At 39.1% G+C, this 23497-nt stretch overlaps 2 protein-coding genes across 2 annotated transcripts in view; both read left to right on the forward strand.

Annotated features, from left to right (window-relative positions):
* LOC102838839 (mucin-19-like) overlaps positions 1-19284 on the forward strand; it is a 121367-nt gene extending 102083 nt beyond the window's left edge. Inside the window, exons 58-74 of the mRNA XM_006865345.1 lie at positions 269-304; positions 4173-4226; positions 6070-6117; positions 6359-6412; positions 6505-6558; positions 7782-7832; positions 7983-8036; positions 9136-9189; positions 10731-10784; positions 10885-10938; positions 11188-11241; positions 11704-11757; positions 15117-15170; positions 17320-17373; positions 17502-17558; positions 18555-18605; positions 19166-19284. Coding sequence (XP_006865407.1) covers positions 269-304; positions 4173-4226; positions 6070-6117; positions 6359-6412; positions 6505-6558; positions 7782-7832; positions 7983-8036; positions 9136-9189; positions 10731-10784; positions 10885-10938; positions 11188-11241; positions 11704-11757; positions 15117-15170; positions 17320-17373; positions 17502-17558; positions 18555-18605; positions 19166-19284 — 956 coding nt within the window. The remainder of the gene's footprint in view (positions 1-268; positions 305-4172; positions 4227-6069; positions 6118-6358; positions 6413-6504; positions 6559-7781; positions 7833-7982; positions 8037-9135; positions 9190-10730; positions 10785-10884; positions 10939-11187; positions 11242-11703; positions 11758-15116; positions 15171-17319; positions 17374-17501; positions 17559-18554; positions 18606-19165) is intronic.
* A 1324-nt stretch (positions 19285-20608) lies between these two features.
* The window catches only part of LOC102839213 (mucin-19-like), a 24241-nt gene continuing 21352 nt past the window's right edge, over positions 20609-23497 (forward strand). The window contains exons 1-5 of the mRNA XM_006865346.1: positions 20609-20681; positions 21470-21523; positions 22155-22199; positions 22546-22599; positions 22711-22890. Of these exons, the coding sequence (XP_006865408.1) occupies positions 20609-20681; positions 21470-21523; positions 22155-22199; positions 22546-22599; positions 22711-22890 (406 nt within the window). The remainder of the gene's footprint in view (positions 20682-21469; positions 21524-22154; positions 22200-22545; positions 22600-22710; positions 22891-23497) is intronic.

Here is a 23497-nt window from a genome sequence, read left to right on the forward strand (position 1 = left end):
TAAATAGTTTACATGGGGGAAAAGGCAAAGGTTTTCATTTCATCTTGATCATTTGTAAATCAAAGGTAATTTGTTTTAAAAGCACTTTATGATTTTCTCCTACAAGCTTTCTCACCCTTCTTGAATTTCTAAGATAGCCTTTATGGAAATAACATAGTTTTGCTTTTTAATACAAGTTTTACATCTAATGACAATCGAAGAACTGTTACATAATGTTTAAAATTTAAGTATGTTCTTTAATTGAAACATCTAACCTTTCTTTTATTAGATCCAGATAATGAAATTCCACCGGAACTTGTTGAAGGTAAGTTGAAATTGAAATAACTAAAAAAATATGCTTCTGTTCAATGTAGCTTGAAATAGCATTTCTATCTTTTCTGTTGGAGTACTGAAAAGAATCTGCAGTACTGTGAAATTCTTCTAAAACTAATCTAATATAAATTCATTTTTGTGGATTGAGACATATTTAAAATGTACATTTATAAATATACTTGCCTTTATATTTCAGTGCCACCAAAACAGCCAGAAATACCAGGTAAGAAAATATGTCTGTTTTGGGGGTTGGGGTGAAGAAATGGTAGTATAGTTTTTAGAATAATAGATATTTTGATTTATCAGATTAACTGAACTTTTAATTAGATTTTGGTAACAGGCCTCTTGCTTTTTCTATTCTTGTTGTTAAGTACCATGGAGTTGGTTCTGACTCACAGTGATCCTGCACAGAGTTCCAAGGCTATAAATCTTTACGGGAGCAAAACGCCTCATTTTTCTCCCGCGGAACTGCTGGTAGTTTCGAACTGCTGACCTTGAGGTTGGCAGCCCGACTCATAACCACAATGCTAACAGAGCTCCTTTTTTCTATGCTTAGTTGTTGTTAAGTACCGTCAAGTAGGTTCTGACCCATAGAGACCCTGTATAGGGTTTCCAAGGAGAGACTGGTGAGCTTGAACCACTGACTTTGCAGTTCCAAACGGCTTTGCAGTCAGGCACATTAACCCACAGCGCCACACATCATTTGAATGATGCAGACATTATTTGCCCTAATTTGTTGCTTTTGTTGTTGTTGTTAAGTGCCTTCGAGTCGGAGCCGACCCATAGCGACCCTGTACAGGGTTTCCGAGGGTGTAAATCCTTACGGGAGTAGAAAGCCTCATCTTTCTCCCGCGGAGCGGCTGGTAGTTTTGAACCGCTGACCTTAAGGTTCGCAGCCCGATTCGTAACCACTACGCTACCAGAGCTCCTTTAATTTTAAAACCTGAGCTGTTTCTACTCCACTACATTTTGCTTAGTTGAGTGAGTTCACACACTCACACTAACCTTGAGTCTAGTCTACTGCAGGCAAGTTTCTCATCTCCATTTTTCTCTGTGTTCTATATACCAAATAGCAGAAGATGATCCTATATTATTACTTCAGTTCATGTCATTTCTGTCTCTACAGCTATCCATTGTCTTTCAGATAAATTCAGGAGTCTTGACTCTTATTATTTGAATCCTCTATAGTGCTTCTTTCTAAATGTATTTCCTGTTATCCTCTTTCACACATCAGCTTTAAGCCTTGCTGAACTACTTGTCAGCCCCATGCCTCCCTTACATTTTGCTTCTAACTACCATGGCGGCACTGTGGATTAATGCTCCAGATTGCAAAACCATTTGAACTGCAAGGTTGGCAGTTCAAGCTCACCAGTTGCTCCTTGGAAACCCTATATAAGGTCGCTATGGGTCGGAACCGACTCAATGGCAACAACCATGATGAAGTCCCTTTATTTAAAAAAAATTAAAATGACAAACTAGGCAATAAGAAGTTATTTTATTGCTTACTGCATACTATATTTGATAGATTTTCTGCACATTGAAATGATTTGTTTCTCTAACCCTTGGCTCTTCCTGTGTCTCCCTGTTCAAATGTTCTCTCCTTCTTGAGGCCTTCCTTGATCCTGTTCATTGGGAGTCGTGTTGCCCTTATTGAACTTCCCAGCTCTCCGTGTACTTTTCTCCTGTAGCATCTGTAGATTCCTGGTGGTGATGTCACACTACCAAGTGCATGGTTGGAGGTTCAAACCCCCCTGCTGCTCTGTAGGAGAAAGATAAAGGCCGTCTGTTCCCTTAAAGATCTGTAGTCTTAGCAACTCTATAAAGGTTCACTTGTAGTCACACTAGAATCTATGACAGTGGGTTTGGTTTTTGTTTTGTTTTATTTTTAGTGGCATTTGTCAGTAAGCACCTTCTTTATAATTTCTTAAGATATGGTCAAGAAAACAAGCTAAGGAAGGCAGGATCTATTTACCTTTGTTGGTAATAAAATTTTAGGAATATAGTAGTAGTAGTGTTGGTGGTGTGCCATGTGACACACAGTGACCCTACACAGAGTTTCTGAGGCGGTTAATCTTTGCTGTTGTTGTTAGGTGCCATCGAGTCAGTACGGACTCATAGTGACCTATGCACAGCAGAATGAAACTGCCCGATCTTGAGCCAACCTCACAATTGTTCCCACGCTTGAGCCCATTGATGCTGCCACTTTGCCAATCCATCTCACTGGGGGTAAATCTTTATAGGAGCAGAAAGCCTCATCTTTCTCCCACGGAATGGCTGGCTGGAAGTTAGTTTCACACTGCTGACCTTGAACTAGCAGCCTGACTTGTAACCACTACACTACCAGAGCTCCTTAGGAATATAATAACTAAGTTTATGTTTTACATATTTATTTAGTTAATAGTAAGTATAGCATAGAAGATCATAATAGAAACTTTCTGTGGAAATTGAGAAATTAGAATGAGAAGAATTTCTCCATCACTGATTTAGCTGAATATTAAATAAAATGTTATTGGGAAGTGTTAGACATACTCAACATGCCTATTTTGGTGTGATGACATCCTTTTCCTGACAATATCCCTGGTACCACAAAGATACTGGCTACTATGTTTGGTGACCTAGCAAGCCATGGCCCAGATAAGCAAAGGCAAGTCAGATAAATTTCATATATTTGACTTGCTATGTAGGATTTCTCCCAACATAATAAAGATAAAAATATCTCATTATAAGAGTGATGGCTATGTTCTTAAAAACACAGGAGAATTCCTGTTTCACTTCTTTTCGGGGCTCATTACTGGAACAAGGCACTGGATGTAAAGCAAGGCTAAGTAAAACAAGTGAAGCTCGGAATACCTGTATGCAGCTACCACTGGGCGTGAAAATGGTGGCTGAATGGCAGCCCAGAACATGAGTATCGTTTATCTTTTCCTAATTTGTCTCTACAGGATAAGCACTGGACTGCTAACTCTAAGGTTGGCACTTCAAACTCACTAACTGCTCCTTGGAACCTCTATACAGGGTCACTATGAGTTGGAGCAGACTTGATGGCACGTAACAAGAAACAGATACTGAGAAGGGGGCTTTTACTGAAAGTGCTATTTCTAAACAGCAAATTCTACCTCTTCTCTTTTTCAATGTCATCTTTTTACAAGTCATTCTCCCAAAGTGACACTTTCTCATAATTAATGTAAAGCAAATAAAAAGGGCAGAGGCCTAAAATTGGAAGATGAAGAGATGCACTAAAAAACAAGAAAAAAGAAAAACAGCAAAAGCAGAATGTCCAGTGTTATAATTTAGAGGTGAGGGGGATGATCCGACGATACAGCAGTAGTAAAGCAATGAGTATTGGCAGTCTAAAGCGTTTGAACCTTCCTCTATTTTCTTCTTCTCAGGAACCATAAATGGAGAACTTAGAAAACAGATTCCTAGCAACAAAACAGGAATGTATTTTTATTGAGTCCTATAAAACAGTATCCCCAGGGTTCAGAAAAAGAAGCTCTGGTAGCATAGTGGTCATGAATCGGGCTGTGAACCGCAAGGTCAGCAGTTCGAAACTACTAGCTGCTCCGTGGGAGAAAGATGAGGCGTTCTGCTCCCATAAAGATTTACAGCCTTGGAAACCCTGTACAGAGTCGCTATGAGTCGGAACCGACTCCATGGCACACAGCCACCACCAGGGTTCAGAAGTTTGCCTTTGCATTTCTTTAGAGACTGAATGGTTCTGGAAAAAATGAGCACAATTTCTCTGTTTGTGGAACCAGAGCCCTGGTAGAAGCTTCAAATCCATCTTTAGACTTTTCCTCTCTTTTCTTTTATGTTATAAAAGAAATGCTGAGCTCACCTTTTCCCTTTTCTTATTTTAGGAACAACACAAGTAGCCTCAGGCTCAACAATGGTACCTGAAATTGCAAACACTGGTAAGGAACATACATATTTCATCAAGAAGAATTTGGCTGGGTATAGGATCACACCCACTACCATTCAATGCCTCACTTTCTCGTTTTCCTCACTCAGAGGCCACAACTTCTACAGAAGGCAACAAAACCATTGTAAATGTAATAAAAACAAGTCAGAATAAGTAGTTCAGAACTCCTTGACATCCTCATTTATGTTTGTTTCTGAATGGCAACCTGAGTGAGAACAGTATGAAAAGATAATTTCTTCCAAACTGAATTTTGTGTGTTATTCTCTAATCTTAATTTATTATATATCCAGGAGCCTAGACTAATTAACAGTGATGCGCAAAGAAATAGGTCAAATCACAGAATGAAATGGTTGAAAGTTATTGTCTTTATCTCTAAATGTTTTTACATTTACCTTTTTAGGTACAATTTCAGTATCAGCTAGAGTCACTAACTCAAAAAAAAAAAAAAGATATGCTTTTTGAGATTAAGAATCATGTCTTAATCTTTTATTTCTATAGGAAGAATTCTATTTGGTTGGAAGTAGGCTTTATCTATATATTTTCTGATTAAAATATGAATTTATTGTCATATTTTAGACTTTTCCACCATCATACTATTCAGGTTTTCTTTCTCTAACATTAATAGTGATGAATAAGGTTCAAACACATTTGAACTTTCCTCATTTTTCCATCCACTTAGGAGCCAGCAATGGGTCAGGGAGCCAATCCACTATTATTAAAACAGATGAGTAGTAAAGATTGAGATCCATTATCTATTATTTCTCATTGAACCCTTAGAAAAGCACCCCCATGAGCCAGAAACTTGCTACTGCAGTTGTGTGAGGTGTGGAATGACACATGGACAAGATTGACTTCTTCCTAGGAAGGGAACCTTGAGACAAACTTACTGACTGCTGTAGCTGCACCCTGTGTCATGCTGGCTGCAGCAGCATAGCATGTTGACACTTCTTCCTTAACAGGAAATAATTTCTTTGTATAGGCACCTTGTTGTTGTTGTTAGGTGCCATCGAGTCGATATTGACTCATAGCGACCCTATGCACAGCAGAACGAAACACTGCCCAATCCTGGGCTGACCTCACTTTAGGTGGTGAATGATTTCTTCTAGGGGTACCTGCACTTGCACTCATAGATCTTTTCAAAATGTTTTTAAATCCCATAAACACACCACTTTTCTGTTTTTTTCTGTCAGAGGCCACAACTTCTACAGGAAACAGTGTAACCACTGGACTTGAACTAAAAACAGCTGGGCACTGGCAAATGCTGGCTTTCATAGTCTCTTAAATTCCTCAACTGATTTCACTCCATGGATGAGGATGAGGGTAAAGGAAGGACAAAGAGAGTGCTATGCTTACTTTGAGATCAATATGTGGATAACTTTCAAGAGTTGTCCTGATCTCAGAGTCTTCATACTTAAAAATTCTAACATATTTGGGTATCATTGGTTTTAATGCCTAAAATGCCTCCGTAATTCGCACTATCGGTAGTACCACATTATCAAATGGGGTTGTTGTTGTTGTTAAGTGCCGTCTAGTTGGTTCCGACCCATAGCGACCCTGTACAGGCTTTCCGAGGCTATAAATCTTTACAGGAGCAGAAAGCCTCCTCTTTCTCCCGCAGAGCAGGTGGTAGTTTCGAACTGCTGACCTTGTGGTTTGCAGCCCGATTCGTAACCACTACACTACCAGAATGGGGTTATTAGGAGTTATTTCCAAATTAGTAAAGTGACAAGGAACCATGGAGATTTAAATGTATATTTTCCTTTGGAGATATTCAAAGTGGCCTTGCTACTGTTTATTCTAACATCCCCAAACTCTCCTTGATGTTCCCTCTTTAGGAGACATAACGAAAGCACAAGGGAGTGAAGTCATTGTCAGTACAACAGGTGAGTTGAAGAGTCCTTTGCTTGCCCATGAGCCCTAGAAAAAACTTCCTCGGGGGAAAAATCAATACCACTGCATTTTATGTGGGAATGAAACAAAATGGGAAAAACTATTCATTTATGTTTAAATTGCTTCTGGCAAATGAGTGCTGATATAGAACTTTCTACCATTTCAGGACAACAATAGAATTGTTTTTATGACTGTAGAGACAGATGAGACTGACTTTTCTCTTTCTCATTTCAGGGACCAATAAGGAAGCCTTTGGTTCAAGTGTTGCACCTGGAGGTTCTAACACAGGTTTGTCAATAAGTAGGGGTGTTCCATAAGTGAAAAAAGAAAAATAATATAATTTTTCTAGATCTCCAACCTGTGTTGATTTTCTCCTTCAGGAGCCACAACTTCCACAAGAGGCAATGAACCTACTAAAGTGGAAACACAAACAAGTAAGTTTCAGAAGACCGTCACTTTTGATTTGGAGGCAATGTACCATTAACTTTCTCATCTGCAAAATGGGGATAACAGTATCCACCTCACAGGTTAGCACAGTAATTTATACATGCAAATTTCATAGAATAAGTCCTGATCCATGATAAGTACTCACTAAAAACTGAACATTTCTATTTGGGAAGGTTTCAGCAGTTTTCTTGCTTTCCCGAATACAGTTGACAAGTCAGGAAGAGAATATACTTTTCTAGTGTTGTTGTTAAGTGCCGTGGAGTCGGTTCCGACTCATAGCGACCCTGCACAGGGTTTCCGAGGCTGTTAATCTTTACGTGAGCAGAACGCCTCATCTTTCTCCCCCGGAACTGCTGGTAGTTTCGAACTGCTGACCTTGCGGTTCGCAGCCCGATTCGTAACCACTAGGCTACCAGAGCTACTTTTCTATAGTGACCTAATATGTGAATGATAAATTTTAGAGTTCGTAGAAAGGATGATGTTGGTTCCTTCATTAGGAAAGGGATTGTTATTCTAACTAGCACTGTGTTCCTCTTTGGAAGAGATGTTTAGGAAGGGTACAAGGCCATATTAAACATTTAAAGATTGATCATAGAGCTAATAGTAAGTTTTCCTTTCTCAGGTGCCACTGGTGTATTTTCAGACACTACCATTACATGGGGAAGTCCCAACACAGATAGTTTAATAAGAAAAACATCCTTATTTTAATCTCAGATGAACTCAAGTCCATATGTACATTATGAAATAATGTACACTGTCTTGTCCAGTATCCCAAAACTTCTGTATTTACCATTCTTTATTTTCCCCTATTGTTGTTAAGTGCCACCGAGTCAATTCCTACCCATAGTGACCCTCTATAGGGTTTCTGAGGAGCAGATGGTGAGCTTGAACCACCAACCTTGCAGTTCAAATGGTTTTGCAGTCTGGTGCGTTAACTCAGGATTCCCTTTTCCACTGAGAAGGCCACAGATTCCTTGGATAGATGCTTTTTTTGCTCACACTATCAATGAAGATACTTGCTAGTTGTCACTCTAGTTGTTTCGGAAATGAAATGGTGAAAGGGAAGACTCATACAATAATTATTTGCAAATATCCAGCAAAAATATCTTTTGAAATAGAAAGGACATTTAAGACAAAATTTCATTTTTCCTTGTCTTAGTCTTCTCAGACAAACTGAGTCACATTATAACTACTCTTGTTTGCCTTTTAGACAACCCAGGGATGTCCTCTGGCACAACTATTGCTGGAAATTCCAAAACAGGTAAATTAATAGTTGATTGATGATCCCCTCATCAGAGGTTCTCATGCTGAGATGACTTCTCTGGTATTTCTCTGAAGGAGTACCAGCATAATTTTCCTGCTTCCTAAAGTTTTCCCAGTCATCTCTTTAAATTGTTTCATTGTTTTGTAGAAGCCACAACTACCCTAGGAGGGCATGAAACAACAAAAGGCAAAATGGCCACAGGTGAGTACTGCTAGACCATTAACAACATTGTCTACTAATTTCCTAAAAATAATGTTGGCTAAAACATATCTACAGTATGTTTCTTTCTTTCAGAACACAAATTACCAGTGAACATTTTGCATCAATGACTGACATTTATAATAACCATTCATTCTTTCTTTGGTCATCTTCAAAAAACAAAACACAAAAAAAGCTAGGGCATCTTGGGGACCAGTTGCTAAGAACCAGATAGTGATTTGAAGGGACAACCCTAGTTTTCTGGTCACAAACATCTAAAGAAAGGAATCCAAATGTTGAGAATTCTCTTAGTAAAGTTGCTATGTAAAATTGTGCTCTTAAAAAGAATTCCAGTGTTACTTTCAGTGTAATCTTAAGCCTGTTTAGCTTGGAGCAAGACAGCAGAAAGCAGAGCTTTTATAAAATGTTTCTGGTCCTACAATTGCCTTGTTGCTGTCGGGACCCAGATTCACATCTTAAACCTGAGGAGCTAGATAGCTCCCTTCTGTCCTCCCTCTCGCTCCCACGTTTCCTGCTTTCATAAAAATAACAAATAAATGACTTGACTCTTCCTCAAAAAAAAAAAAAAAAAAGTTACTGTAGAAAAGAAATCATACATAAAAATGCATGTGACTTTGCCCCTAGTACATGAAAACCAAGATAGTTGCCTTGACTGATTACCAAAATACATAGTTATCACCCTAGAGGCCCACTTTTTAGCCAAGAAGTAGATAGGTATAGAGGGGACCAATGGCAGTAGTAAGGTATGCTCAGCATGGAATAGCCCATCATTACAAATCAAAAGAGCAGCATTTACCTAAGAGATATGCTGAGAAGGGATGGAAAGGTGGCTGGAATGGAACTAGGAACCACAGGGAGGAAATGGATAACTGCAGTTGCATGGAGGGGATTGTAATCATTGAGATGAAGCCAAGTGTATGATTTATTGAATGTAAAACTGATGATCTTACCTGTAAACCTTTACTCACTTCACAACCAAAAGTTTAAAAAAACCCACAAAACCCACATAGTTATTTTTAGTCATTTTCATTGTAATTCAAGAATTGAAATAATGATAATTATCCCTTTCTGTTATCATCAGGTACTACTGGCATGCCCTCTCGCCAAACTCTGGAACCTGGAAAATACAATACAGGTAAGTTAAAAACATACCTGCACACTGGTGCCTCAGTAACATTTTTGCACTCATTCCATCACATTTCCTCCCCAAATCTTGAATCTTCCACACTGTGGTCCTTTTTCTCTTTTCAGACTATAGTTGGTAGTGGTACGGGGAGAGCCTCGAGGTCAATATAAGATACAAACAGTACAATTTTCCAACCATAACTTTCTGAGGGCAAGATGACTATAGCATATGTGATTATGCCTGTTGCCTTACAAACATCAGCAGATATCAGATGAAGTCCACAAAAGTTCTCCTCCTTTGTGCTAGAAACATACACCAGGAAGCCATCAATATGCTTGTTCTGTATAAATACTTTATTGCTCAAACAATAGTGATGCATAGTAGGTTCCCATTGTCTCAAGCAGTCAACATATGAAAGCCATCTTTTGTCCAGAAGAGTTAAAGCACTACAAGTAAATCTAGTGGACATGGGAGGAAATCTTCTTTGTTTCTTCCCAGGGATTACCAGAAAATGATGTCTGAAGAGATAATAGTGTTTCTCTGAATGTTTTGGGAAGGACATAATCAAATGGGGGAAACACAGAATTATGCATCTGCCAAAGGTGCCCAAAGAGTCTTTTGTTATAGTAAAAGATTACATCTGGATTCAGGTTTTCTCAAGCCAGAATGGGTCACTGTGCTGAACACAGGACCTGTTGTGTTTCAGGTACCACTGGAGTAGCCCTTGTCACTACTCCTTCCCCTAGAAGTTCTAACACAGTGAGAAAATAAGCTGAGTGGAATTTTCACATTAACACTTCTTTAAAGAAAATGTTTCCTCAGGTTTTATTTCTAGAGAAGTTTATCACTCTAATTTCAAAATATTTCAAGCGTTTCAAGCTGTGTCTCTCTTTCCTCCATTTGAGAGGCTACACCTTCCTTAGGAGGAAATGGAGGTAGAATAACCTCCAGTTGAGTACTGCTAAGCCATTACCAAAAGAGCTTTAGTAGTGTAGTGGTTATGAGTAGGGCTGCTAACCTCAAGGTCAGAGTTCAAGACTACCAACCATTCTGTGGGAGAAAGATGAGGCAGAAAGCTCCCATAAAGATCTCACTAGGAGTCAGAACCCACTCCCTGGCCCACCACCACCAAGCCATTAGCAATATTCTCCAATCATTTCACAATTAATACTATTAGTTGAAATGTAAGCAGGGTGTTTTATGCTCATCGCTTAAACTTTTATTTAAAAATGAATACTAGATAGAAAATGAGAAGATCTTTTTCTACTTCAAGGGTCTCATTAAAAGTCCTTGAAGAGCCCTAGTCAGTAGTAGATGGATACATATATGCAGAGAAAATTTATTACCTGTTACTGAGACTTAGCACACAAAAAAAGAAGTCAAGAGTTAAAAAAAATTTTTGTCAGGGATTTTGTTGTGGAAAAGAAACATATGGATTTTACATTTGGGAAATGCAAGGAAAGATCTTGCTAATATATTTGCATAAGAATATTTTAACGGGCAATTCTAATTCTCATGTCATGCATAATGACCACAATCTCTTATTTCAGGTACCACTCGTAGTGTCTCTGGCAAAACCCTCAAACCTGGAAGCTCTGACACAAGTAAGTCACCAATCACTAAGGGGTCCTGGAGAGGTGATAGGTTTCTCCACTGAACCCAAGTAGATTTTGACTTCACTCCTTGTTTTCTTTTTACCTGCAGAGGCCACAACTGCCACAGGGGACAGCAGGACCCCTGGAACAAAACTGCCAGGAGGTGAGTGTTGTCATACTAAGACTCTGGGTTCCAATGGCACATTGATTGAATTGACTACAAAGAACAGAAGAACGTGGAGGTAGACTTAGGAATGGGCCCACACCTCCTCTGGGATTTAACAAACAAAGGCAAATCTACTTGTTAATCCCTGTGGAAATAATTGAATTCAGACCCAGTCTCAGAAATAGTTCTCAGAAGACAGAGATGAATGTATCACTGCTTGGAAGTTCATATTATTTCTTCTTACAGGTACCACGATCCTTTCTCCTGAAGTCAGTGGCAGTTCAGAAATTTCTAACCCAGGTAATAATTAATTAAAAAAAAAAAATTACTACAGTAGGATCTTATTTCCATAAGATTTTGTTGATATTTTTCAGTATGTTATGAAAACAACCACATAAGCCACAAAAATGCCCAGAGATTAATATTTACAAAGGCTTGTATCTTCCTTTTTTCTCCCTCAGTGGACACACCAGGGAGACAGATAGCAGGAAGTGAAACAGATGAGCATGAAATGAAATCCCCGTCCATCTGTCAGTAGTAGGCTAGAGTAGAGAGATGGATGTTCAGTTGGAAGAAGGCTTTGAATAAATGGGCCAGTAGGATGAAATGAGAGAAGAACATTCACAATTTATCATTTGGAACATTAAGTCTTCAGGAAAGTGCTGTAAGGCCATTACTACTTCCAGGAAAGTGCTGTAAGGCCATTACTACTTCCAAGATAGGTGGGGACATATTGTTTAGTTTAATTGTTTCTTGTTCTAGGTATCACTGGAGCAGTCTCAGAGACATCCATTAAAACAGGAATTACCAATACAGGTAGAGTTAAAATCATATATACATGTGTGTGTGTATGTATATAGTTAAGTGCTCTCGAGTCGGTTGCGACTCTGTTTAGGATTTCCAAGAAGCAGCTGGTGAGCTTGAACCACTGACCTTGCAGTTCAGAGAGTAATTCATCTATCAATGGAGCACTGGTAGTATAGTGAGTGTGTTATAAGTTGCACTGCTAACTAAAAAGGTCAGCAGTTTAAATCTGCAGGCCACTCCACGGGAGAAAGATGAGGCTTTTTTGCTCCTGTAAAGGTGTGCAGACTTGGCAGCCCTATGTAGTATCGCTATGAGTTGGAACTTCCTTCACATTCAGAAACACACAATTTCATTCTCATTTTTATTACTTTAAACAGGCTCTTGAACAATCATGCAGTCAATTTGACTGACAGTTATATAGATTATCTATAGTAATAACCCCTATCACCCTATTATTGAACACCAAAGGAACTCAGTAATTAAAAATTTACTGGGTAATTTATTGTAGTAAAGATATAACCTGAAGAATGTCTGAATTTTCCTTTGGCATTAGGGCCTAGCTTACAGAAATACTAAAGACACATACACTTTATTCACTTATTGCTTGTAAACCTGTACCCATCTCATGTTGTCACAAAAGTCTGAACCATGACCATCCATATTTAGCTACCACTAGTATAATCTCTGCTATTTATAAAGTTTTCAGCGACTAAATATTCAGAAGTAGTTCGTCACTCCTTCTTCCTAGTCTGTCATCTGAAACCTGTTCACCATGGGTGACTCTGCTGGTATTTAAAGTACCGGTGGCATAGCTTTCAAAATCACGGCAACTCACAAGCCACCACAGTATGACAAACTGACAGACAAGTGGTGATGACTATACACATGGACCTCACCAGATGGAATACATAGAAATCAAATTGACTACATCTGTGGAAAGAGACCATGGAAAAGCTCCATATCTTCAGTCAAAACAAGGCCATGGGCAGACTGTGGAACAGACCATTAATTACTCATATGCAAATTCAAACTAAAGCTGAAGAAAATGAAAACAAATCCACGAGAGCCAAAATATGACTTTGAATATATCCCACATGAATTTAGAGATCATCTGAAGAACAGATTTGATACATTAAACACTAAAGACCAAAGACCAGAAGAGTTGTGGGATAGCATCAAGAACATCATACATGAAGAAAGCAAAAGGTCATTGAGAAGACAAGAAAGAAGGAAAAGGTCAAAAGAGACACTGAAACTTGCTCTCCAGTGTAGACATAACTAAAGCAAATGGGAGAAATGAGGAGGTACAAGAACTGAACAGAAAATTTCAAAGATGAGCTCAAGAAGATAGAGCCAAATATTACAACAAAATGTGCAAAGATCTGTAATCAGAAAACCAAAAAGGAAGAACAAACACACTCAGCATTTATCAAGCTGGGGGAACTGAAGAAAAATTTCAAGCCTCAACTTTTGTTATTGAAAGATTCTGTGGGCTAATTATTGAATGATGCAGAAAGCATCAAGAGAAGATAGAAGGTATATACAGAATCACTGTACCAAAGGGAAATGGTTGATGGTCAACCATTTCAGGAGGTAGCTTATGATCAAGAGCCAATGATAGTGAAGGACGAAGTCCAAGATGCATTGAAGGAATTGGCAAAGGGCAAGGCACCAGGAATTGATGGGATAAAAATTGAAATCTTTCAAGAAAGTGAGGCGGCACAGGAGGCACTCACTCATCTCTGCCAGTAATAAGTTGGACGACAACTATCTGGACAACTGGTTGGATGAGATCCGTATTTGTGCCCGTTCTAAAGAGGTGACTCAACCAAATGCAGAAGTCATTGGATAATATCATTGATATCCCATGGAAGTATAGTTTTAATAAAGATAATACAGAAACGGCTTCAAGCATACATTGACAGAGAACTTCCAGAGGTTCAAGCTGGATTCAGAAGAGGCCGTGGAATGAGGGATATCATTGCTGATGTCCGATGGATCTTGATTGAAAGCAGAGACTATCAGAAAGATGTTTACCTGTGTTTCATTGATTACACAAAGGCTTTTGATTGTGTGGATAATGACAAGTTATGGACAACATTGCGAAGTATGAGTATTCCTGAACACTTAATCGTGCTCATGAGGAATCTGTACCTGGACCCAGAAGCAGTTGTTCCAACAGAACATGGGAACACTGAATGTTTTAAAATTAAGAAAGGTGTGCGACAAGGTTGTATTCTTTCACCATACTTATTCAACCTACATGATGAGCAAATAATCTGAGAAGCTGGGTTCTATTAAGAAAAACGTGCATCAGGATTGGAGAAAGACTCATTAACAACCTGCAGTGATACAACCTTGCTTGCTGAAAGTGAAGAGAACTTAAAACATTTACTGATGAAGATCAAAGAGCACAGCTTTCGGTATGGATTATATCTCAATGTAAAGAAAACAAAAATCCTCACCGCTGTACCAATAAACAACATTCTTATCAATGGAGAAAAGATTGAAGTTGTCAAGGGCTTCATTTTTATTGGATCAACTATCAACACTCAAGAAAACAGCAGTCAAGAGATCAAACGATGGTATTGCATTAGGCAAATCTGCTGCACAAGACCTTTTGAAAATGTTGAAGAGCAAAGATGTCAGCTTGAGGACTAGGTGTACCTGACCCAAGCCATGGTATTTTCAATGCATGCGAAAGCTGGACAGTGAATAAGGAAGAATGTAGAACTGATGTGTTTGAATTATGGTGTTGGAGGAGGATATTGAAAGTGCCATGGGCTGCCAAAAGAACCAGTAAATCCATTTTGAAAGAAGTGCAGCCAGAGTGCTCCTTGGAGGCCAGGATGGCCAAACTTTGTCTCTCATACTTTGGACATATTGTCAGGAGGGACCAGTCACTGGAGAAGGATATCATATTTGGTAAGGTGGAGGGTCAGAGAAAAAGAGGAAGACCCCGAATGAGATGGATTGGCCAAGTGGCAGCATCGATGGAATCAAGCGTGGTAACAGTAGTGAGGTTGGCCCAGGATCGGGCAGTGTTTCATTCTGCTGTGCATAAGGTTGCTATGAGTCAGTACTAAATCAATGGCACCTAACGACAACAACAACAACAACAAAGGTAATATAAAGGAGCTCTGGTTGCATAGTGGATATGAATCAGGCAGCTAACCTCAAGGTCAGCAGTTCAAAAGTACCAGCTGTTGCATGGGAGAAAGATAAGGCGTTCTGCTCCTGTAAAGATTTACAGCCTCAGTAACCCTGTGCAAGGTCACTGAGTAGGAACCGACTCCATGGTACTTAACAACAACAAAAAGTAATATAATCTTATATTCCTGACTTAATTCCTTTCTTTCTCTCCTCAGAGCGTACAACTTCAACAGGAGGAAGCAGGACTACTGGGGCAGAACTTCCAGGAGGTGAGTTTTGTCAGTCCAAGGTTTTGGGGTTTTCATTACTTCTCTGTTTTAGTGAAAAAATATGTGTGAAGGTGGGGTGTCTTAGGTATTATAATGTTGCTATAATAGGATTAGCATGAATGAATGACTTTAACAAACAAATTTATTCTCTTACGATTCAGAAGGCCAGAAGTCTGAATTCACAGTGCCAGCTTTAGATAAATACTTCCTCTTTCTGTTGGCTCGCAGTTAACAAGCCTAAGTCCTTTTCTAAGCTAATAAACTCTCTCCCTTGGTGGATCAGCTCCTAGTTGTCTTGGCAGCGGTCTCCTGCTTCTGTTGTGGCCATTTCTTTGTCACTGCTTCTCATTGTCTATGCTGTCTCTCCATTATTCCATCTCTTTTCACATCCGGAACCCTCACCAGGATTGCATCTGATGTCCATAATGCCATCAACAGTTCCTTCAAGGGAATCTTAAGTTTTTACTTTTACACACGTTAATAATCTTTTAGAGTCCCAGTGTGATGCTTCTGGTTAATGCACTGAACTGCAAGGTCAGTTTGAATCATAAGGTTGGTGGTTCATGTTTACCAGTCACTCCTCAGAAACCCTATACAGGGTTGCCATGAGTTGGAACCAACTCAATAGAACTTAACAATATCATCAACAATATTCTTTCACCCTCTGTGCAGTATCCAATTCCAAAACTGCTGCCACAATTTACATATCTGCAAGAGCAGAATCCCAATCTTGTACCAACTTCTGTCTTAGTTATGTAGTGCTGCCAATTCAGAAACACATATTTGCGGGGGGTGGGAGGGACATTGCATAATTCAATCTATGGCAATGGACCAAATAAAAAGGACTTCATTTTGTCTGAAGCACAATATTTCAAATCTGACAATCCTAGGTTGTTCTGCTAAAGATTTCCAGGAATTTGCTACTGTAGGGTAGACTTTCCTCTGTGTCTTATTTGACGTTCATAGTTATTGGGTACCTGACTGAGCATCACATGTGGCACTGTAGAAGCCTCTCTCATATACCCTTCCTTCTCCCCACCCTGCTCACCATGGTTCTCCAAAGTACCTTTTCACATGATAACATCTATCTAACCTATTTATCTCTCAAGTGTAAATTCACGCAAGGACAGAGATTTTTGTATTCTACTCACTGTTAGACTATTAGACGTAGAGAAGATGCTCATTAAATACAAGCTGAATGACAGGTAAATCCTTATTTTGAGCATCACTTTATTTACTTCAATATGTACCACTGTGGTTTCATCTGAAGTCAGTAGCAGTTCACAAGATCCCAAAACAGATAGGATGGACTACTGGGGAAGGTGTAAATGGCCCATAAATGTCTCTATTTAGACATTGATTATCTTATCAAAATATTACAAGTTATACAATGAGAGTATTTAGAATTATTAAGACCATCATCTGATTGATTGTTTGTTTGTTTCTCTATCATGGAGTGCCAGGAATATTACTTCAAGTTGAGGAATTGGCCTCTCTGTTGTGATAATGTAATGATTGATGAAAAGCAAAACTAGAGCAAGGGCCCTTTGATACAACAAAGGTCTAAATAAAAATAGATTCCTCCTAGAAACAGGTCTTCAGGAAACATACTTGGGTCATTGCAAAGATCCTCAGCTACTCCTAGAACATCTTAAGGTGCCAAGTCAGTAGAAGTGAAATCTTGTTAAATGTCTTCAAGTTGGTTACAATTCATAGCAACTCTGTATTGGGTTTCTGTAGAGTGGCTGGTTTAGTTTGAACCCCTGACTTTATGGTTAGCATACAGTGCTTATCCTACAGCATCACACCAGGACACCCAGAAGTAAAATAGGTAAAGTGAAATTAAGCCTGTCTTCTTTTCTAACAGGCACTTGGCTACTGCTATCAAATAGCAAGTAGCTCTGGTAGTGTAGTGTAGTTCGAAACTACCAGAGGTTTTGCAGGAGAAAGATGAGGTGTTCTGTCCCCATAAAGATTAAAGCCTTGGAAACTCTGTACAGGGTCACTATGAGTCAGAACCGACTCCGCGGTACTTAACAATCAAGTAGTAAAACATTAATTTAAAAAGTTGGCCAAAAGTTCCCTTCATAAAGCAGAAATCTTCAGTGCTTCCAATATTGTATACTAGCACCTTTTCTTTTCAATTTAGATACTTCTGGTGAATTCTCTGGAACAACCATTACATCTGGAAATTCCAATACAGGTAATTCTTCATCTTGGATGTATGATAATTTTGTTGAACTGCTTCAACAAAGTCTCACCTCGTTTTTGTTTTTTTTAACCAGTATACGTAATTCACAAACCTCATGATGCTCCTCTTTTTCCTTTCAGGAGCTACAACTTTCACAGAAGGGAGAGGAGGAAGTACTGGGACTGAACCCAAAAGAGGTAAGGGCGAACAACCCATGATTTGGATTGACACCATTAATGATTGTCATTATGCTGAGCTGCTTAGAAGTGGGTTCTCCATAGAGTATTGTGTGTTTATTTAGGGATGATACATCAGAGACCAAATAGATTTCCTTTTTAGATTTAGCATCTTAAAGATCTACCAAGACCAGAATTACGCCTCTCCACCATAACTCTTCTAATTGGCACAGTTGTTATAATTGTCCTGAGAAATTTCTCCTGTGACATTACATATAAACACTGCAAGGTCAGTGGTTCAAGGTCACCAGCCACTCCTTGGAAAACTCTATATAGGGTCACTATGAGTCTGAACCGACTTGTTGACATTCAGCAACAACAGAGTATCATCAATATGAACAAAAAAGTTATTCCTAAGAAGTAAAGAAAGTCTAAATTCTATATGAACCTTAGAAAAATATCTATGCTGCTTAGATATTTCTGTGCCGCCCAAATAATACAAACCTTCTCAATTTCTTCACTCTCTAAAATTTTCAGTAAACGAAAACAATATTTTTGTCTTTCAATCATAGTAAAGAGCAATGTAGCACCAGAAATCCAAGTCTCTGGCAGTAAAACAAACCACTTAGGGAGAAAGTGTGACTTTTTTCAAATTGAGGAATTGGCCTCTCTGTTGTGATAATATAATGATAGATGGAAAGCAAACTAGAGCAAGGGCCCTTTGATACAACAAAGGTCTAAATACAAATAGATTCCTTCTAGAAACAGGTCTTCAGGAAACATACTTGGGTCATTGCAGTGATACCTATCGTTTCTGTGTTTTAGGCACCACTGGGGTAGCTCCTGGCACAACTGTTGTCTCTGGCAGTTCCAACACAAGTAAGTCAACCGGTTTACATGGAATCTTCCATGTGTCCTCCCATAATTCAGTGTCTCATCTAGTATTATTGTTTGTACAAATAATTTCAAATATTCTCTATGGTCCTTTTTATAATTTCATCTCTTTTTCTCCTTCAGAGGCTACAACTTTCCCAGAGGAACGTGAAACAAGAGATAAAATAGTCACAGGTGAGTACTGTTAGTCCAAAACCTGCACTTCCTAATAAATGTCTTTAAACAGTCTTCTAAAAAATGTGTCTATAGTATATATACATATCTGATGTGGTGTTGTAGGATAAGCACTGGACTGAAAGGTCAGCTTTAACTGCAAGGCCTGCAGTTCAAATCTACTAGTTGCTCCTTGGAAATCTTTCACAGAATTACTCTGAGAGCTGACTTAATGACACTTAACAGCAACAACACAAAATAGTCATTACATTGCTTCCTCACTTCCTAGCTTTATTCTACCAGAATTCGTAACTAATGACACATAAATAGGTCATACAGAGAAATTTTTTTTCTGTCTCCCTGTAACAAAACCCTAAAGAAAGAGAGATGATAGTTAAGAATTTACTTAATAAATTTACTGTGGAAAACAAGTATTTCACGGGACATATAAGGATTACTTTTTAACATTAGAAATCTTAGTGTAATAGTATTCTGCTACAGTGAAGAAGCATTGATATTTTATTTAAATTAAATGACAAACAAGTAATTCAACTATTGACCACCATCCCTTTGTGGTTTAGGCACTACTGATGTAGTCTCTGGAAAGACGCTGGAACCTGGAAGGCACAGCACAAGTGAGTCTAAACTTACATTGAAAATCCTAGACATTGGCATCTTGGAAGATATATTTGGACAGTAGCACCAGCAAGTCCTTTCCCATATTCTGGACTTAACGCTTCCTTTATATGATCTCTCAGAGGCCACAACTTCCATAGAAGGCAGAGGAACCACCCAGACAGAACTGCCAGGAGGTGAGCTTTGCCAGGCTGAGACTCTGGGATTCACATCAAATTTTTGTTTGGGTAGTTTCAGTGAATACATGAATCTGCATGTGCACCCAGGAAATGGCTTTGTTGCAGATAAAACAATCATTGCATTATTTTCTTATTTCTTGTCCTTAATAAAGCCTGTAATGCCCCAGTTACAAACTGGTTTGTCTATGAATTTCATGACCTCTAATGTCTCTGACTGGTAGTGTAGTGGTAACGAATCGAGCTGCTAATCTCACAGTCAGCAGTTCGAAACTACCAGCTGTTCTGCGGGAGAAAGATAAAGCTTTCTGCACCTGTAAATATTTACAGCCTTGGAAACCCTGTACAGGGTCACTATGAGTCAGAACCGACTCCACGGTAATTAACAACAACAACAACATAATAGTTTGTAGGGCTACTCAGATGAAATATAACCAGAAGCCTTCCTCCAGTGTCCCAAATCTTTATACCTCATCATGTATCATTTTCTTCTTTCAGCAGCGACATTAACAGAAGGAATTGGATCCAGACCAAGTAAGCATGAGCAGCTCACAGTTTGGGTTTAGCATGGATTATGAATCCCCATAGGGGAGATGTGCTTTTCTGCACAGTAGTTTGTACTTACTTTAGGAATTCTCTTAGATTTAACCCATTTCTAGTGTAGTCGTCAATGCCAGGGTCTGGCTGTAATTTTCTAAAGACAGGGTGATCATGGTAATTGGTACGACAGGTTTCTCCAGTGATATCATCCACATCACTAGGGTGTCAGTGGGAGCCATAAAGTACCATATGTCTGGGAAAGAGAGAAAAAAAGGTGAATCCTGGAAGCAGGCTATTCTATATAAAGATTTTCTTACTAAAGACAAAACTGATATTAAATATTTTCACATGCTCTCAGCATACTGAAATATTTTTTTGAATTGTTTTCTACTTCACAGCAGGCACTACTGTAGCACCAGAAGACCAAGGAACTGGGAGTTTGACAGGTGAACATGGGAGCTAAAACAGGTTTCCTTGTTACAGAGCAAGTGGGATGGCACAGGAGGCATCTCTGCTTGAGAACATGACTTATTTTTTTAATTGCTTTTGGAATGAAAAGGGTCACAGAAAAGGCATAGGATTCTCACCTGGTCAGGAGGCAGTGGAAGGTGCCTTTAATTCAACAAAGATATACCCAGGCCCCTTCTAGGAGCAGTTCTTTAGGACGCAAATATGATTCATTGTGTTTCAGGCACAACTGTGATAGTCCCAGGCACAACTGGTGCCCCTGGCAGTTCCAGCACAGGTAAGTCAACAGATTTGGCATGGAATCTTCCATGAGTCTATCTGTGCTAGTTCTCTTCCACTGGGATCCCTAATAAGAGAACTGTCAGATGTTTCCTACTGTCTGTAACATTTTCTTATCATCCCTTTCTTAATCTCCTTCTCTCTCAGAAGCTACAATTTCCCTAGGAGAAAGTGAAACAACAAGAATTGGAATAAGCATTTATTGTACATTCTAGTAATTTCCTAATAAAATGTCTTGCCAGAAATAAATCTTTTTGGTTTTCCCACATTTAAAATGTTGGGTAAACACTGAGTATATGTTCAATAATTGACATCAGCAAATCCTCCTTATGAATCATGAGGTCACTTTGCTGAAAGTTACATATATTATCTGGGCCAAAATTGTATATCTCTATAACTAAACCCTAAGAAGGGTTCCTGGTGTAGCATCTATAGGATAAACACTGGGCTGCTAACCATCACTTTGGCAGTTCAAACCCACCAGCCACTATGTGCAAACCCTATAAAGGGTTGCTATCAATAGAAACTGACTGAATGGTACTTAACAGCAGCAAAACCCTAAAAAGAGAGACTCAGTAGTAGGGGACGTTGTTTATAAATTTGCCAAGAGAATGACATATGTCATTGGAACTATATGGGTTAGCTCTTGAAACTAGAAACTCCTAAGGTACAATGCACCAATATATTAAAGAAACTACTCATTTTGTTATTGTATTGTTTTTTTAACTGCTTAATACCCACTGCATAAGAATTAACCAACTGACCACAATCTCTCTCATATTTCAGGTACAACTAAGAGCATCTCTGAAAAAACTCTAGAACCTGGAAATGCCAAAACAGGTCAGGAATCCTGCATGTGATACTTTGTATACTATATTTTTGGTCATCTAAAACTGCCTTGTCCACACTCCCAGTCTTTACATCTTCATTTTCTCTCTCAGAAGCCACAACTTCCATAAGAGGCAGTGGAACCACCCAGGAAGAACTTCCAGGAGGTGAACTGTTTTGATTCTAGGCTTTGGGGTTTTTTGTTTCTCTAGTTGGGATGCTGCAGTGAGCAAATGATTATAAAGGGGTACGAGGAAGGGACAATATGAGGTTATTGTCAACCAAGGTAATTATTCTTTTTGATCATTCCATGTCTCCAAATGACTTAGCCAGGCTGACCTCTACAACCTGGCTTACTGAGCCTTTTTTTCCTCCTCCAAAAAGGAATGAGCTCATTCTGCTTCCTCTCCAGTTTCTTAGTATTTCCAATCCTCTTTAGCCAGCTTACCTCCAACCCCCATAGCTTATCCCTTTGTATCATCACTTTACTTTACTTACATATGGTGTTCCTTGGTTATTGTTTGCCTCCCCTTGTTAAAAGGACTGTTTCTTGAAGAAAACAAATTCTCAAAATGCCCAAGTTAAACAAATGAGTGATACTTATAAAGATAAAAGACATCATTTGCTTTGTTCCTCCCCTTAGGCACCTCTGGGACACCAGGGGGACGAGTTCCTGGAGATGAGACAGGTAAGGGTGATTTAAAACCTTGCTGGAGTTCTGGTGTGGCACTGGGCTGCTAACCCACAAGGTCAGCAGCACTTCAAACCCACCAGTCATTCCTTGAAAACCCGATACAAGATCGCAATGAGTCAGAACCGATTTAACAATCTCTTTACTACATAGTGAAAGGGAAACCCAATAGCAATGGATCCATCCAAGCTTGTTCTGAGAAATAGAATGCTAAAAAGCTGATTGTTTTCCATTTGCTTCAGAGATTGATGTCTCCAGGAAGAGCCTCTAACACTTTAGGATCACACTGATACCTTCACAGCTAATAGAAGTAATGTTCCACCACTCACTTCTTACATTTTAGGTACCACTGGAGGATTCTCTAGAACAACCATTACATCTGGAAATGCTAACACAGGTAGGTTAACAAATACTAACTTTTCTTTATTTGCAGATGTCATGGTATCTCTTTTGGGGATGTTATATGATCACATTCCCATTATTTTCCCCCTGTATTCCAAATTCACAGACCTCACCATTCTCTTACTTCTTCCTCCAGAGGTCACAGAATCCACACAAGGGACTGGCTTTACTGGAACTGGAGCTATACCAGGTGAGAAAGAAGAACCCATGTTTGGGGTTATCAGAACTAAGTGTTTCCATGTACCTCCCTTCAGAGCATCTGCATTTTCTTTTATGAACACTGGAAGTGAGTCAAAATATATTTGCTATTAGAGATAAAACCTTTCTGAAAATCTACCAACTCTTAAAACTAAGCCTGACTATTCCACGTCTGAGATAATATGGGATTTATCTGTTGACATTATAAATATCATCAGCATACATTGGAGCATGGTGGCCCGGTAGGATAAGAGTTGGACGATGAACCACAAGGTTGGTGGTTTAAGCCCACCAGGCACTTTGTGAGAAAAAGAAAAGGTTTTTCTGTTCCTGCAAAGATTTATGGCCTCAGAAACACTATACTGGAAGACACTTAGCAACAAAGTTTTCCCTTTTCTATGAAATAGAAAAGAGACCCATGGAGAAAAATCAGGGAACATCTGCAAATAAAGAAAATTAAGTGTTTGTTAACCTACCATAGAACCAACAGATCTGTGTTGGAAGAAGTGCAGCCAGAGTGCTCCTTGGAGGCCAGGATGGCCAAACTTTGTTTATCACACTTCCAACATATTGTCAGGAGGGACCAGTCACTGGAGAAGGATACCATGTTTGGTAAGGTGAAGGGTCAGAGAAAAAGAGGAAGACCCCCAGTGAGCTGAATAGGCAATGTGGCAACATCAATGGACTCAAGTGTG

Source organism: Chrysochloris asiatica, unplaced genomic scaffold (genome assembly GCF_000296735.1).
Source record: "Chrysochloris asiatica unplaced genomic scaffold, ChrAsi1.0 scaffold00077, whole genome shotgun sequence".
Lineage (NCBI taxonomy): Eukaryota > Metazoa > Chordata > Mammalia > Afrosoricida > Chrysochloridae > Chrysochloris > Chrysochloris asiatica.